The following is a 15,837-nucleotide window of genomic DNA, read 5'->3' as shown; positions in this document are numbered from 1 at the left end:
CTCATTGTCATCTTGCAGCTCCTGCTTCTCGTGAGGTACCAGATGTTCGTGACTAAATGTATGGCACCTGCTGCCTGTTTGACATGTGGAGCTTGAGGGGAAACGAGGTGGAGAAAAAGACTGATACAGAGCAAGATAGAGAGACTACACTAAAGGTGCTATAAATGGTTCCCTAAGCGATGCTTAGAGAGACACATTTGGTCCCACTTTTGTTGTGAGAATGTTTATTAGAGAACCAAAAGTGGTACTTCTGATGCATTGTTTATAGAACTTTTTGTTGCACCTTTACTTAAAAGTTAACTAAACCAGATTAAAGCAAGAAGAAGGCAAACAGTAGAATTATGATGAGTGATTCCATATTTTAAATATAGGTAGGTTTGTTCTGTCCGTCTGACCTGATTAACTTCTCTATATACACTATATGTATGCATGTTTATGCACACATGGATCTGTGTGAGGATCCGTCTCAGCAAGCAGTAGGTAGTGAAGAGCCAACCTGAATGTAACAATAGGAGCAGGAAAAGAGGAAGAAAAAACAGAAGGAAAGAAAAAGGAATTTTGCTGGGGGAAGGTTGTGGCAAACACTGCTTCAAAAAGCCAGAAAAGCCTGATCCAGAGGTAGTCAGGCACCAGCACCCTACAGCGAATAGGCTCTAGCTTCAACAGACAGCAGAAGGCATCTCAGGACATTTAGGGGGGAGATAAAAGTAAGATAGGGGTTTAGGAATATGAATAGTGTGTAGTATGATTTGGAGCATTGCTATGTGAATTTGTTTGCATTCAGTGAATGTGTCAAATGGTCATCACCCCACCCCACCCATAACTCACCACCTCATCTCAAAAGTATGTAGTGAGGCACCATAATTCCAGAGAGCACAGCTCTACTGTTCCACAGCTAAATACTGGGGGTTTATACCGCTCTAGCATACATATGGCTTTAGGCATGTTTATCTGCACAACAGAATCTACAAAGACCATACAATGTGTGTGTATTTGAGTTTGTGTGTGTGTTTGAGTGTGTGTGTGTGTGTGTGTGTGAGTGTATATGTGTGTGTGTGTGTGTGTCTGGAATCTTCTCAGCAAGAAACAAAGGTGTCCCAAGACTTTTGTCCATATATTGTATCATATATGTTGATTAAAAAATAGCAGCATACATTGGTTGCTACAGCAGTGTTAATGCTCCTGTATAAATGGAATGGAGTATACTTCAGGATATAATGTTAATTCAGTAAGTAAATTCTTGGATGAATGACTGCATTTTGTGGTCAGAAGGCGGCTATATAAGAAGTGGCGCAGTCAGGAATGTGTATATAGTGAGACTGTTGTTAATTGTTTAAACAGGTGTGAAATGGTGTGATTGGTGGTTTGATCTTTGACTCACAGCTCAGGTACACTCTATATGCCCTGGCTAAACAGAGTAAAGCTCTGGGGGCCTATAAGGTTGCCCGGCATGCCTTCGAAAAGCTCCAGGGCTTGAAGATTCCTGCCAGATTTCAGGAGAGCATGGAGCTCAGCTGCCTCACCGTCCGCTCTAAACCCTACCATGACAATGAGGTGTGTATAGCTATATGTGTGTGGACTGCATGTTTCTGTTTATGCACAAGTGGCTTCTGGTTTGTTTGTTTATGTGTTATGTGTTATTTCTCTTTAGGAATTGATTCCAATGTGTTATCGATGTTCCACCAACAACCCTCTGCTGAACAATCAGGGGAACGCCTGTGTGAACTGCAGACAGCCATTCATATTCTCCGCCTCTTCCTATGGCAAGTGGAAAACACCATTTTAAGTCATATAAAAAGGGAACATCTTATTTTTATGTATTTGCATCATAGTGACTTGAACTGTGTCTCTGTGTGTTTAGAGGTTCTTCCCTTGGTTGAGTTTTATCTAGAGGAGGGGATCACTGACGAGGAGGCCGTGTCTCTGATTGACCTGGAAGTTCCCCGGGTAGACAGGAAGACCTCCCGCTGGCAGGAGATGAGCAGCGGGGGTATCCTTTTACCAAAACATACACTTGCACTGCAGAACTACACTCTCTTAAAATAAAATACATTTTTGATTTTTTAATCTTTGAGAAAAAGAGCTGGTGCACAGAACAATTCTTAAGGAAGATCATTCTCTCCCCTAAACACAGCACAGCAGCAGTTCATAGTATTTGCATAGTAATAGTAGCATAGTATACATAGTATTTGATTTTCATTGACCAATCATAACAAAGGTCATGTAATCATATAATGTTGAAATTCAATAACTTTCTAGCAGTTGACAAAAGCTTCATTTGTGTAAATGATTATTATCATCACTATTATATGATGATACATATAGTTTCATCTTCAACAACAACGTCAATCAGCTAATAATTAACTTCTGTCTAGAACTGACAGAACATACTAATTGCTATACACTGTTGTAAATGCAATGATAGTTTAGCAAACCTATTCAAATCAAATGACAATTGGCAGTATCCAATCACAGCTTCCCATGATGGAAGTCAGGAGGTCTTTGTTTCTATTGGCAGGAGATCATTGGCTCTTTTTTCCAGATCATTGGCTCAATCGCCAGGAAACCAATGCCCCTTTTGCTAGGTGATCATATCGTAAGGGGATCAATGTCTCTCTCGCCAGATAATGAAGAGCACTAAGAGGTTGTTGGTCTTTCATGAGCACAAAATATCCTATCTATCAGGAGAATTGTGGCCTTTTGCCAAAAGATTCTTCCCTGTATTATAAGGAAGTTGTTGGACTATTACCAGAAGATGTTAAAACTAAATCAGGGTGTTTTTGGCCTTTTGTCTGTTGACAGAAGGTTGCTGACTTTATTATTTATTATTATTGGATCTATTGTCAAAAGGTTTTGTGCCCTATCGACAGAAGATAATTGTTGAGAGATCTTTGGCCGTACCATCAGGAACTCGTCAAATTGTTCACTGTTATTGCCAGAAGATTGCTGTTGTGATTCAACAAGATCGTTGGCCAAATTGTTTGGAGTTTACCACAATTTCTAGGAATTGTCATGGCACAGTCTAAAAGTCTAAAAATGCACCACTGGCTCTTTCTGTCATTAACCAGTATATGTTTCTTTAATACAGTTAGTGTATTTTTGCAAGCATGTTTACCTGTTCAGTAATGTAATTCTATTAGCAGTACCATTAAGCAGCAGCAGATATGTGACCAAACTAGCAGGTGTAGACTGGGGAATTGTCCTAAAATTCCCTCACCCTTCTACTATGTTTCATTAAGAATGAAAGGCCATGGCTGGAGATGTACTTGCAGCTTTGTCATGCATAGATAATCAGCTGCATCGTGACAGAGTGCAGGACAAAACATTCACCTATCATCCACATATTCAGGATAACATCCAGGCGTAGCAGGGATAAAGCAGGTTAACCAGGATGTCAGCAGCCACCCTCAAATGGGTTAAAGCATGTTAGCCAGGATGCTAAAAGCTAGCCTCAGCTGGGATGACCGAAAAATTTGCACATAATTTTTTTTTAATAGCAGTCCTTTCACACCACTGGTTGTAACGTCAACACTTGTAGTGTTTAATTCATGTAGTTGGTTGCATGTAAGAGTGTGTGTGTGTGTGTGTGTGTGAGTGTAGTTGTGTGAGTGTAAGTGTATTAAGGTTCTCAGTGTTGGATTAGCTCAGCTTACTCATTCTCATTAATCAGTTTACGTGTGTGAAGGACACTGCGCTTCATCAAGCACTTAAACCCAGCCATATAATCAGGTGTGTGAGGGTCAGTGCAGCACGTAGCTGGTGTGCATTTTCACAGAATACTCATTAAACACAAAAATACATTTTAGAGCATTAAAATAAGAATACATTTGGTTGCCCTTTAAATAAGTTGAAAAAAAAACTACAGTTAATTATTGCATTAATGCATGATTTCCATGCTATTTTTAAAATGGCTATTTCATTATGACTTTTATTATGAAGTCAGACAAAAGAAGAAAAACATGTAAATGTACTGTAACTGAATACATCTGTTCAGTTTAAATATGGTAGGATGGAGGCGAGTATATAAAGGAGTGTGAAGTAAAGGAAGGGAGGCACAGTGTGAAAGACTTGAGTGTTTGGGTGTTAAGCTTTTGAAGGAAAAGGTAACAGATGGCTAGAAAAAGAGGTTTGTGTGTGTGTGTGTATTTTTGTAGCTCTCCTTAACAGTGTGTGTTCAGAGTCTCAGTCACTGAAGCTGGATGAGGATGATGTGGAAAGACCTGAGATGGACCCATTTACTGCTAAACTGAGTTTCGAGGTGAGAGATGGATGGATGGACAGATAGAGAGCAGTGAAGGGGTTGGAAGAAAAGTATACGAAGCTTAAAACAATAGCTTTGATGGATTGGTTGACTATTGATTGTGTGTGTGTGTGTGTGTGTGTGTGTGTGTTTTACAGCAGGGGGGTAGTGAGTTTGTTCCAGTGCTGGTCAGTCGTGCAGTGTTGAGGTCCATGTCTAGAAGAGATGTTCTAATAAAGCGCTGGCCAAAGCCGCTCAGCTGGCAGTACTACCGCTCTCTACTGCCTGATGTCAGCATTACCATGTGTCCATCCTGTTTTCAGGTAGATACACCTACACACACACAGACACACACACAGACACACACATATACACGTGTATGGAATAAATTCTGCTGTGATATTATAGCCCTGTTGCTGGACACCCTTTCTAATCAATGCATTCAGATACTGATTTTCATTCATGTTTTTAATTTATTGATTGACACCACTAATATAGATATTAATTAAAAATCGCCAATCTAATGCTGAATCTAGGGCTTGTATATATGTGATGTAGCACCCTACTCTTCCCCTATTGGCTGGATGCTGCGTTTTTTGGGTTTTTTTTGGTGTGAAGTTTCTCCCAAACCATTTTTACTATTTCCACTGAGTTTTGATTAAAGGTGCAGAGTTACTGCAGTATTTTTATAGAGTTGGACCATCATTCAAACACAGAAATGGGGCATCAGAAACTTTGCTCCGCATGCAGCTGGTGTAGACAGTCTCATCAGTTATAATGGCTTTGGTTTTCAGTGTTTTAGGTTTGAATTTGTCACTTACTTGTGCTGCTTAATTTTCTAAATATTGTTCTAAATATGTTCTTCCTCTCTGTTTCCCTCTAAGATGTTCCACAGTGAGGACTATGAGCTTCTGGTTCTTCAGCACAACTGCTGTCCTTACTGTCGCAGACCCTTCGACGAACCCAACTAACCAAACACCATGGACTCATGAAGCTGCAGCACAGACTGCGTATTTATAGGATCTGTGGATTAGACCAGGGTGAATGTGTATGGAGCTTTAGTAGACCTGTGTATGGTCAGTGAGTCGGGGTGTGTGTGTGTGTATGTGTGTGAGATGATAGGGTTAAGGTGGTGATGATTCTCAAGCCGTAAGAAAAGCGCCACCTCAGCCGATCACTCTGATAGGATTAAAGGGATCAGAATACTCAGCTAAAGGAGATTACAGCGTTTGAAAAGCACTGGAGCGTGCAAGATCCTACACCAAGACTCCTTAATACAGACCTTCTCTCTGAGTCTTAAACGCAGGCTCGGTTTTCAGAACATGAAAGATAAGAGCATAAACCCTTTATTTGGTTGTTTTATGCAAATAATTAAATAATTAAATCTGACACATATTTCAAGTTTCAAGTTTTATAGTTTTCAAGTTTTGTATGTGAAACAGAATTACATTCCAGCTATTTAAGGTCATATATATATGTATGAAATGAATTCGTAACAAGCTTAACGGTTCTTTGATATCTAGTATATATTTTTTTGTAATTTATTTAATAATTTTCAATAAAATGTTTTTCGTATAAACACAGTTCTATTGCAATGTGGATTGTTTCTCCCAAATCATTACCGTTCATGATCATTACAGTACACAGGTAGACACAATACTGTGGATCGAGGAATGTTAAAAGCCTGCACATCTTCAGAAATGGATGTATAATCACCCCTCTGGCTCTAACCATCAGACCTCACTCACACTCAGTTTTTCACATCGCTTGCCATGAGCACTGTGACCAATGATCAAACTCACTCACATGATAACACCTCACAACTTATACAGGCCTGTGCATTTCCATGCTGTCTCCTGAAGTAACATTTCATGCTACGTTAATTTACAGTACATACTGCTGTCCTGTGACTTTTGGCATGACTTTGTATGTCCAGATGTTTGTGCACACTTCTTCACTTCTTCTTAGTCCAGTGAACTATTTTAAGCTAAAGTATAATGTGTTAAACATATGGAGGAGGAGTGTATGTTATTTTGCCACATTTAATAGTTTTATATCACATTATCATTTAATAGTTTTATATCACATTATATTAATAAACAATGAAAGGAGAAAGCAGCTTATATAACAGTGTAAATTTATTCTTCCATTCTCAATATACTGCCATTAATGTCTAAACCACTGTCAACAAAAGAGAGTACACCTCTGTGAAAGTAACTGAAGTGTCAAAATGGTGTGTTGCCATCATTATTTTCCAGAACTGACTTAACTCTCCTGGCCATGGAGTTTACCAGAGCTTCACAGGTTGCCACTGAAATGCTTTTCCATTTGTCCATGACGACATCACTGAGCTGGTGGATATTAGACATTATTTACACAGAGCACAGTTTGTGGACACAAAACTACATAGCTGCAGCTATTTATAAATGTGATTAACTACTTTTTATGATGAACATAAAATATAGCTCCTACAAACTTTCTTTATGGCATCAATCAAAAGACTTTTTTTTAAGAGACACTCCATGCCAGTGCAGGTGATATTCTACACAGATGATTGTGTTTGGGAAAGCTGACGCTCACGCTGTGATGTCCTCTGTCCTTGAGCATCTCTTGAGGATTACCGAGGCTCGCTGTCTCTCTGACCTCAATCTGTCTTGCTCCTCATTCCCCCAAATTACACTACTTCACCTTAATCTCCCACACACTTTCCCGTGTAGGTAATCCCGCCAGGAGGGGGGCTTATAAGAGAGCTGCTGGATGTCCTGGGGTGTTGATCACTCTGCTCATTTCCACACTTGTTCTCAGGGAACGCTCCTTTCTCCATTTCATCCTCATTTTCTCCTGTTGTTCTGTTTGGGGCTTTTTATTTTTTTTATGTTCCTGCACTCTTAGCATCTAAGGATTTTTCATCTAGTGTTCTGTCTCTTCTGCTTCTGTTTCTGCTCTTGTGTTTGAACGTTTGTAAGACCACAGTCATCATGAACGGGACAGAGGGTCCAAACTTCTACGTGCCGATGTCCAACAGGTCGGGCTTGGTCCGCAGCCCGTTCGAGGAGCCGCAGTATTACCTGGCTGAGCCGTGGAAGTACTCTCTGCTGGCCGCCTACATGCTTTTCCTCATGGTCACCTCATTTCCTATCAACTTCCTCACCTTGTACGTAACTGTGCAGCACAAGAAGCTCCGCACACCCCTCAACTACATCCTGCTGAACCTGGCTGTGGCGGACTTGTTCATGGTGATCGGGGGCTTCACAGTTACGCTCTACACCGCTCTGCACGGCTATTTCGTCCTGGGTGTGACGGGCTGCAATATCGAGGGCTTTTTTGCCACCATGGGAGGTGAGTAGCAAAGTTCCAGTATGGGCCAAATAATTGTACCAGAGGGTTCAGTCATTGGGCTGTATGTAGTTTAAATTAGGACAGATAATTTCATTTAAACATACTTTTAAATTTAATTTATCAACAAGGATCAGATGGTGTACCACAGGGTTCAGTCTTCAGTCCATATGAGTCTGTGCAGTATGGTTCAATCTATGCTCATTCTTTATTTAATTCATTTTTAATGCATTTTTTTAATTATCATAACATGATAAGTTTATACAGAATAAGTTTAAATGAGACAATAACCCAAGCTACAGCACTGCAACATGCAGATGGAGTAAAGTCTCCTCCCTCCTCTTTTAGGAGAGATCGCTCTGTGGTCTCTGGTGGTCTTGGCTATCGAGCGCTATGTTGTGGTCTGCAAGCCCATGACAACGTTCAGATTTGGAGAGAAGCACGCCATCGTAGGGGTCGGTTTTACCTGGGTTATGGCCCTCACCTGTGCTGTCCCACCACTCCTTGGGTGGTCTAGGTAAGCATGCTAAAACTTGCAACCCACAGATGCAATAAAAACTGCTCACCACAACAAAAACCCAATTATTCATTCATTAGTTGCATGCATGTGTCCCATATTTTGTTCTGGGGTTCTATATAGTGCTGACAGTAGTTTGACCCATTTGGGTCTGTAGGACCACCATAACTGTCTCCTTCAGTGTAGAAGAACCACTTATCCACTCTCAGCATGAAGGCTTCTACATTAAAATCATCCCTTAAAGCCATTGTACAGCAGTTCAACAGAATTGAACCCGCACCAGGTTTCATTGAATTTTGGAGGGGGTAAAAAAGGCAATGTTCCTCAATTTCCTATCCGCCTACTGATTCCCTGCTGGTCCAGGGCAACCTTCCAGTATTAAGTCAGCTTCTCTAACCTTAAAGCACCATGTAATGTTTAAAGGGCGTTCTTTGACTGAACCTCAGAGAACTTACTTAATGCATAATTTAAAGGAGAAATCCGGTGTGAAATTGATGTGGGGTATTTAGTGAAATATGACAGCTAATACTAGTTGAATAATAGTAATAATAATAATAATAGTTGAATGCCACTAGCATTGTAAGCCTGTTGGGAGCATTGGCTAAAGCACTGTATTTTGGAATGCTGGGGGTGAACAGAGGTAGACTTTTTTTAACAAAAGTTAGTACTCGTTCCTGTTATCAAGTTTCACAACACCCCATATCCATTTTACACTCAACACTTATCTCCCTGTAGATGTTTTTATTTGTGTGTTCTGTGATAGTTCTGTGTTTTTTTAAGGAAGAATCGATCAAATCATTTAGTCTGTCAGCAATGCTGATTGTTGTTTTTGTGTTTGCAGGTATATTCCAGAGGGGATGCAGTGCTCTTGTGGAATTGATTATTATACCCCAAAGCCTGAAATCAACAACACCTCATTCGTCATCTACATGTTCATCCTCCACTTCAGCATTCCCCTCTTCATCATCTTCTTCTGTTACAGTCGCCTCCTCTGCACTGTCCGGGCGGTGAGATGCACACACGCACCCATACACACACACGCACCCATACACACACACGCACATGCTCATTTATAATGATTTCAATTTATATTTGAAAAAAATGCACTTGGTTCTTTGAAGTAAAATATACTGTACTCCAAGGCAGTGGTTCTCAAACTGTGGTACGTGAAGCACACCAAGGGAGTTCACCACCAAATAAATGATTTTAATGTATCAAAAACAAAAGATTATCAAAGAATATTCATGTGGGAACCAGGGGGTGTCCAGATCTTTGGAATTTGCCTGGTTTTATTGGAGACAATGACATGTTATTCCTGGTCTTTACGAGTAGTCTAAGGTTGCCTCATTGGGGATATTAATATCACTGCTGAAATCATTGATGATAAGTAGTCCTTTATCTGTTTTTCTACATACTTTATTATTCTCATTCTTTCACCCTGTTCTTCAAAACTCCACAGGAGGGAAAACCGCCACAGAGCAGTTATTATTATTATTATTATTATTATTATTATTATTATTATTATTATTATTATTTTGGTGTTGGTTATTTGATTCTCAGCACTGCAGTGATTAGGTGGTGTATGAGGTGTTAGTGTGTGTTGTGCTGGTACAGTTAGTGGATCAGATACAGCAGTGATTAACACTGATCAGCATGGTGGTGGTGTATGAGGTGTTAGTGTGTGTTGAGCTGATACAGTGAGTGGATCACATACAGCAGTGATTAACACTGATTATCATGGTGGTGGTGTATAAGGTGTTAGTGTGTGTTGAGCTGGTACAGTGAGTGGATCAGATACAGCAGTGATTAACACTGATTATCATGGTGGTGGTGTATAAGGTGTTAGTGTGTGTTGAGCTGGTACAGTTAGTGGATCAGATACAGCAGTGATTAGCACTGATTATCATGGTGGTGGTGTATAAGGTGTTAGTGTGTGTTGAGCTGGTACAGTTAGTGGATCAGATACAGCAGTGATTAGCACTGATTATCATGGTGGTGGTGTATGAGGTGTTAGTGTGTGTTGAGCTGGAACACACACTAACACCTCATACACCACCACCATGCTGATCAGTGCTAATCACTGCTGTATCTGATCCACACACTGTACCAGCTCAACACACACTAACACCTCATACACCACCACCATGCTAATCAGTGCTAATCACTGCTGTATCTGATCCACTAACTGTACCAGCTCAACACACACTAACACCTCATACACCACCACCATGATAATCAGTGCTAATCACTGCAGTGCTGAGAATAATGACCCACCACCCAAATAATAACAGCAGCTCTGTGGTTTTCTATTCTGTGGGGTCCTGAGTGTTAAAGAACAGGGTGAAAGGTGGAGAATAATAAAGTAAATAGAGAAACAGAGTGAACTATATGTTCAGTGGAGGTGGTAAGATGTACAGTGTGTGTAGAAACAGGTCTGTTGTTTCTTGTTTTTCAGGCTGCAGCTCAGCAGCAGGAGTCTGAGAGCACTCAGAGGGCGGAGAAGGAGGTGACCCGTATGGTGGTGGTGATGGTGATTGCATTCTTGGTGTGCTGGGTTCCGTATGCCACTGTAGCCTGGTACATATTTGCCAATCAAGGTACTGAGTTTGGTCCAGTGTTCATGACAGTTCCCGCCTTCTTCGCTAAGAGTGCTGCCCTCTACAACCCGGTCATCTACATCCTCCTCAACAGACAGGTAGAGCGGAAATCACTGCCCTCCTTTCCACTTGGCAAAAACTAAGACATATGTGCTTATCTTAAGCAAAGGGGTGAGCAAGTGCCTCTTACTGAGATTTCTTAAAATAAGCCCATAAAAAGTGAAATAAGACTTAAATCAAGCAATAATCACTGATTGTTTGGCTTGCTTGGATTTGGACATACAGAATTACTTAACTGGTGACTTGTTGTGTGCTTGTTTAGAGTTTTAATTAATAGAAATAAACGTACAGTGTTTAGTAGGACAAAAACTATTATCAGAGAATAATTAAAATGTATTGCCTTTAAATGAGATCATTTCACTAGCTAAGATTTTGTTTTGCAGGTTCGTTACTAAGGCCGTAATTTACTGTTAGCCGGGGTGTGGTTTCTTTTTCCATTTGCTGTGTTTTAAATCAGGACAAGGCCTCATCACTACTACAGTGTTAGCGCATCGGCTCCTGGCCTTGTCCCAAACCGCTACCACTCTGGTCTAACATGGCTACTGCAGCTTTATCAATGGCCCAGATCCCTCCGTCTAAGGGACTTTCATACCAGCACTATATTTGTTCCTATTAATACAGACTCTGGTTGGTTTGTAGTCTTGGTCCAGTTTGTTTGAGCAGTTGTGAAAACAGTAATCACACTCGGGTGCAGACCAAAACAACCACATATATACCTAAAGTATTCTGTGATGAACTGTGTCTGTGTGGAAAAGCCACTGGAATGGTTACCCTCTGTGCTCAGGACCGTTCAGCCTTGCAGTGGAAAATATGTTGTTTCTTGTTGTTTTTGGTGCTCTTGTTCTAATACCTGGTTCTGTGTTTTGTAGTTCAGGAACTGCATGCTGACCACTGTGTGCTGTGGCAAGAATCCGTTCGGTGAGGAGGAGACCAGCTCCACCGTCTCCTCCAAGACTCAGTCTTCAGTGGTCTCCTCCAGCCAGGTGGCTCCTGCCTGAGCATCTCCTAATGCATGACCTCCATCAGAGCAAAGCACCTTCTTCCACCCACACCCAGCACACCTGGGTACACCTGTACAGTACAAACTATTCAGTCTCGACTGGCCAATCACCTTTTTATTCTTGTTTGTTAGCATGTGTTGTTAGTCTCCTTTTGGCTGGCTGCTTGTATACCGTTGAGTTACTGTGAATCTTTATAATGTGTGACTGTCATATACTCATATCTACAAACATGGCATGATTTCTTTCTCAAGTCATTTGTAAAGGAGCTCAAGGGAACATGTTGAGTTGGCTATTATGCAGAATCACCAACAAGAGGTCGTCCAACTAAGCATGTTCCATCTTCACTGCGTCAGTAAACCTCTCAAGAATTCAAGCTGCAACCAGTCAGTAGCCTCTTCACATCGTCTCCTCCTCCTCCTCCTCCTCCTTCTCCTCCTCCTGCAGTGCATTGAGTGGATTGGTAGTGAAATCGTTCAGGTTCAGGCTTTTGTAGAGTGAAGATTGAGGCCGTGCTCCTCAGCCTAGTGTCCCATATACCCATCCCAGCTCCCGGTTGTGATAAGAGCGATAGTGTTAAAGACAGATAATGGTGGGAAGCTGCTAGCAGGAAGGCCGGCAGATGTGAGAACATGCAGATGGAAATGGAATCATGAGAAACATCTGGAGTCACATGTTCATGTTCACGAGTGTCATGTTCAGTCGTCAGGAAGGCCCTGAGGGAAGTGTTTAGTTTTTTATGCGTGTGAAACAGGATAGGATCATCGTCAGTGGAGGTATTGAAGCGGAAGATGGAAGATGTCCTCTGTAAGTGTAAATGTACATTGTCTTGCAAAGTAAATAAAATGAAGAAAAAGCTAACAATGTGTCGACGCTCAGATTTTGTGCATAAAGAAAGCTCATGAAAGCAGTGGTTCTCAGTCCTTGCCATGAGGAGTCCATGCTCGGCATATTTTAATGCCTTCTCTGCTGCAACACACCTGACTCAGCTCATGAAAGGCCTGGTAATGAGCTGAAGATGGGGCTTTAGAACAATGAAAATGTGCTGTGCTGAGAGCCAAGCGAGTCAGACAAGACCTTTTCCGATTTTTCTATTAGCGATTTGGCTAAAATAATAAATATGAGCTGTCAGTAAACAGACACATGTTGGGTAATGAAGGTTTAATCATAGATTTATGTCATAATATTTATGTCTTTCTCCACTAAAGCAAAGCAATAAACTGACAACTGTATCAGCGGATCATCTAAACAGTAGCTATGTTTATAAAAGCTCTTATGAACTTATGAAAGCTCTTGAGATGGCAGCAGCAGTGTGTGGACGAGCATTGTCCTGTTGGAATGAAGCACCAGAGTGTGTGAGCACCAGTCAGTATAGGTAGGGCCACTGGTTGTAGGACCTCATTAACGTAACATTAGGCTGTAAAAGTGCCTTCAGTGAAGACCATGGGTGATCTTACATCCTACGAAATTGCACTCCACACTATGACGCCCTCTAGACGTGTTTCGCCAACAACAAAACTTTTATCTTGGTGCTGACCACAGAGACTCCACACACGGGTTCAGTAGTCATTTCCACCAACAAAAAGCTCGACTCGTCATTGTAGATGACCCGCAATCAAATGAAAGAAGCTCTTTGGCTGATGAATATGAGCTGTGGCTGAATGGACACACACTGAGTAAGGAAGGTTCATAGGTTTATTTGATAAAATTTCCCTCTTTCTCCATGAAAGCAATGCAATAAACTTACATCATCCAACACAATAACCTATAATAGCTCTGTTTAGTTCAGACAAGTCAGTCAAAACCAGTCAACATTCTACAACCTTTAAAACAGTCCTTCCTCCTCTTCATGGCCATGACCTGCATAATCATGTAATTACTTATAATCACTGATTTATAGTTTTACGCTTCAATGTTCAAACTCCTTCTCTGCCTGCTGCCAGGGTTTTGTACAGAGCCTCCAGATCTGATTTTTGTTCTTTTCTTTCTTCTGAGTTTTCCCTCGACGCAAAGAATAAAAGAAAAAAAAAAACATAAACATAAAAACAAACAAAAAAAAAGATCTGACCAGACCAGTACTATCTGGCGGATACCCTCTGAGCAATGCAGGCTAGGAGGACTTTTCCATATTTTTCCTTTCACATTAACCTTAAGCTATAAAAATCATACACAAAGCTATAAATATTGCTATGGAAATTCTTTACTATACAGTCCAGTGCATCATTGGCTCTTCCCCAGAGTGGGGTCAGTGCGTAAAAATAAAGGCAGGAACCCCTGGTCCCATAAGTCCACTTTAAATAGCCTCCCACCACGAAGTGACATAAAGTGAAATCAGTCCCCCGTCTTGTGTGAACAGGCGTTTATGTGTATTTGGATTGCATACGAATTAAACACTCACAAGCCGGCCAGAGCGAGAAGAAGAAGGGCTGATGTTTATCAGCAACGAAAGATTATTTCTGTTACATTTATAGTGGAACTTTCCTCCCTTTGCTTAATGTTCGACTACTGGAATGTTCAGTTGCTGTTTTCATTGGCTCGGGACCCCTTATGCTCGGGTTGTGATTGGCTCCGGCCTGTGGAGGCCTAGTTTGGATTGGCTGGTGTTCAGGCTTCACTGCAGCACTCGTAGATGTTGTCCTCCACCAGGGCGATGACCTGCTCAAACCTGTGCTGCAGCTGAGTGCGCCGGGCCGTGGGGTTGGAGTCCAAAGCGTTTACCACCTGCGAGGAAGAGAAAGGAAATATGATTGAGATGAATAATCTCAAAAATCTAAAAAAATACAAGCTTCTGTTTGAAGAAATTAAGGTTTAATCATAGATTTATTTGATAATATTTCCCTCTTTCTCCATTAATTATGTATTTCCAGTCCATTTAGTTAACTAAAAATAACCTCCTGTTATTTATTTTTATTATATCATCACTTGCTTTCAGTTTTTCAAAGAATTCTGTATCATCCAAAAACAATAGCTCTGTTTATAATAGCTCTTATGAACTCAAACCTTTGCGTTAGTTTTTGAGGCAGCAGTGTGTGGACGAGCATGGTCCTGTTAGAATAGAGCACCAATGTGTGCAATCAGAAAAGGTAGGGCCACTAATGTAACATGGTGCCGCCATACACGGATTCATTGGCCATCTCCACCAAGATGACCTGCTGCCATTCTGCTGTTGTCTCGGTGGAGACGTCTGGCCTGTCAGGTTACACATGCATTATAAACTACTCCCATATCAGTTTTTATTTTATATGTTCTGTTACATACAAAAAACTACTTTACCTGCCCACTCTGTTTTTAGAATGAATTTATTGCCATATATTAAACATTGCAGGGATGACTGTACCAGAACACTAATATCAGTATATTAGAATATTCTGTCCTCCTCCCAACTCAGAAATTCAACTGCTTTCATTTAGAAAATACAATTATTCTATATAATTAAGAGTACTAACACTGTAGACTGTAAATTGCTCTGGATAAGACCATCTGCTAGATGAGAAAACTGTAGTCCTCCTACTTAATCATCTCCAGGGAATTAATGCAGTTCATTCTATATGTGTAACATCCTGTACATTTGTACATGTCTTTTCCTTTTTAAAAATGTTTAATTAATTATAAAATAATTGTTAGATCGCTCTGTAATACTCATACTGTATAACTGGTAACTGTCCTCATAATGACAGCCTTAAACACAGCGTAATGCAAGACGAACGCTCGGTTCCGGACGCATTCAAGCATTCCTGACCTTCACCTAGCTACCACGACGCTACCTCGCCATCTGGCTATGTGGCAAGAGAAGAGAGAAACCGCCAACAGTTTGGCCACTTTACACACAGGCGTACCCGCCGCGCCGCACACCGCGCCGCACACCGCCCCGCACGCCGCTCACCCGCACAATGAGCACCAGCTCCAGCCAAGCTGCTGTTTTCCAAACCCCCATGCATCTCCTTTTCACATCCCACAGAGCCCATTCACTCACACTGATCCCTCAGAGCACCAGCCCAATCACACGCTCTCGCAATCAGGCCTGTTTCACCAGCGCTCGGCCCTGCTGCGCCCGCAGAATGAGCATTAAAACAGCCCGGGGATTAGCAT

The 15,837-nt window shown here is 41.2% G+C and overlaps 3 protein-coding genes across 4 annotated transcripts in view; 2 read left to right on the top strand and 1 right to left on the bottom strand.

The window, feature by feature from the left end:
• ift122 (intraflagellar transport 122 homolog (Chlamydomonas)) overlaps positions 1-5,823 on the top strand; it is a 59,157-nt gene extending 53,334 nt beyond the window's left edge. For both annotated transcript variants that reach the window (XM_022670752.2, XM_022670751.2), the window contains 6 exons: positions 1,389-1,554; positions 1,652-1,763; positions 1,862-1,990; positions 4,179-4,258; positions 4,399-4,563; positions 5,125-5,823. In XM_022670752.2, the coding sequence (XP_022526473.2) occupies positions 1,389-1,554; positions 1,652-1,763; positions 1,862-1,990; positions 4,179-4,258; positions 4,399-4,563; positions 5,125-5,211 (739 nt within the window). In that variant the 3' untranslated portion in view covers positions 5,212-5,823. The remainder of the gene's footprint in view (positions 1-1,388; positions 1,555-1,651; positions 1,764-1,861; positions 1,991-4,178; positions 4,259-4,398; positions 4,564-5,124) is intronic.
• Positions 5,824-7,020: 1,197 nt separating this feature from the next.
• LOC103027557 (rhodopsin) lies at positions 7,021-12,612 on the top strand. Its single transcript, XM_007238280.4, has 5 exons — positions 7,021-7,579; positions 7,925-8,093; positions 8,935-9,100; positions 10,549-10,788; positions 11,620-12,612. Exons 1-5 carry the CDS (start codon positions 7,219-7,221, stop codon positions 11,746-11,748), a joined length of 1,065 nt encoding a protein of 354 aa, XP_007238342.2. The 5' UTR covers positions 7,021-7,218; the 3' UTR covers positions 11,749-12,612.
• Positions 12,613-13,425: 813 nt separating this feature from the next.
• Positions 13,426-15,837, bottom strand: part of plxnd1 (plexin D1) — a 106,459-nt gene continuing 104,047 nt past the window's right edge. The window contains exon 36 of the mRNA XM_022670750.2: positions 13,426-14,469. Coding sequence (XP_022526471.2) covers positions 14,353-14,469 — 117 coding nt within the window. The 3' untranslated portion in view covers positions 13,426-14,352. The remainder of the gene's footprint in view (positions 14,470-15,837) is intronic.

The sequence above is a fragment of the Astyanax mexicanus genome, chromosome 12 (assembly GCF_023375975.1).
Source record: "Astyanax mexicanus isolate ESR-SI-001 chromosome 12, AstMex3_surface, whole genome shotgun sequence".
In the NCBI taxonomy this organism is placed as follows: Eukaryota; Metazoa; Chordata; class Actinopteri; order Characiformes; family Acestrorhamphidae; genus Astyanax; species Astyanax mexicanus.
The sequence above is the reverse complement of the archived record's forward strand: the minus strand, read 5'-3'. Positions and strand labels throughout refer to the sequence as shown.

Bases quoted from the DNA above. Each gene is read 5' to 3' on its own strand.
- LOC103027557 (XM_007238280.4), top strand. From the start codon at position 7,219: ATGAACGGGACAGAGGGTCCAAACTTCTACGTGCCGATGTCCAACAGG. The intron at 9,101-10,548 runs GTGAGATGCACA...CTTGTTTTTCAG, and splicing joins TCCTCTGCACTGTCCGGGCG to GCTGCAGCTCAGCAGCAGGA. The intron at 10,789-11,619 runs GTAGAGCGGAAA...TGTGTTTTGTAG, and splicing joins ACATCCTCCTCAACAGACAG to TTCAGGAACTGCATGCTGAC.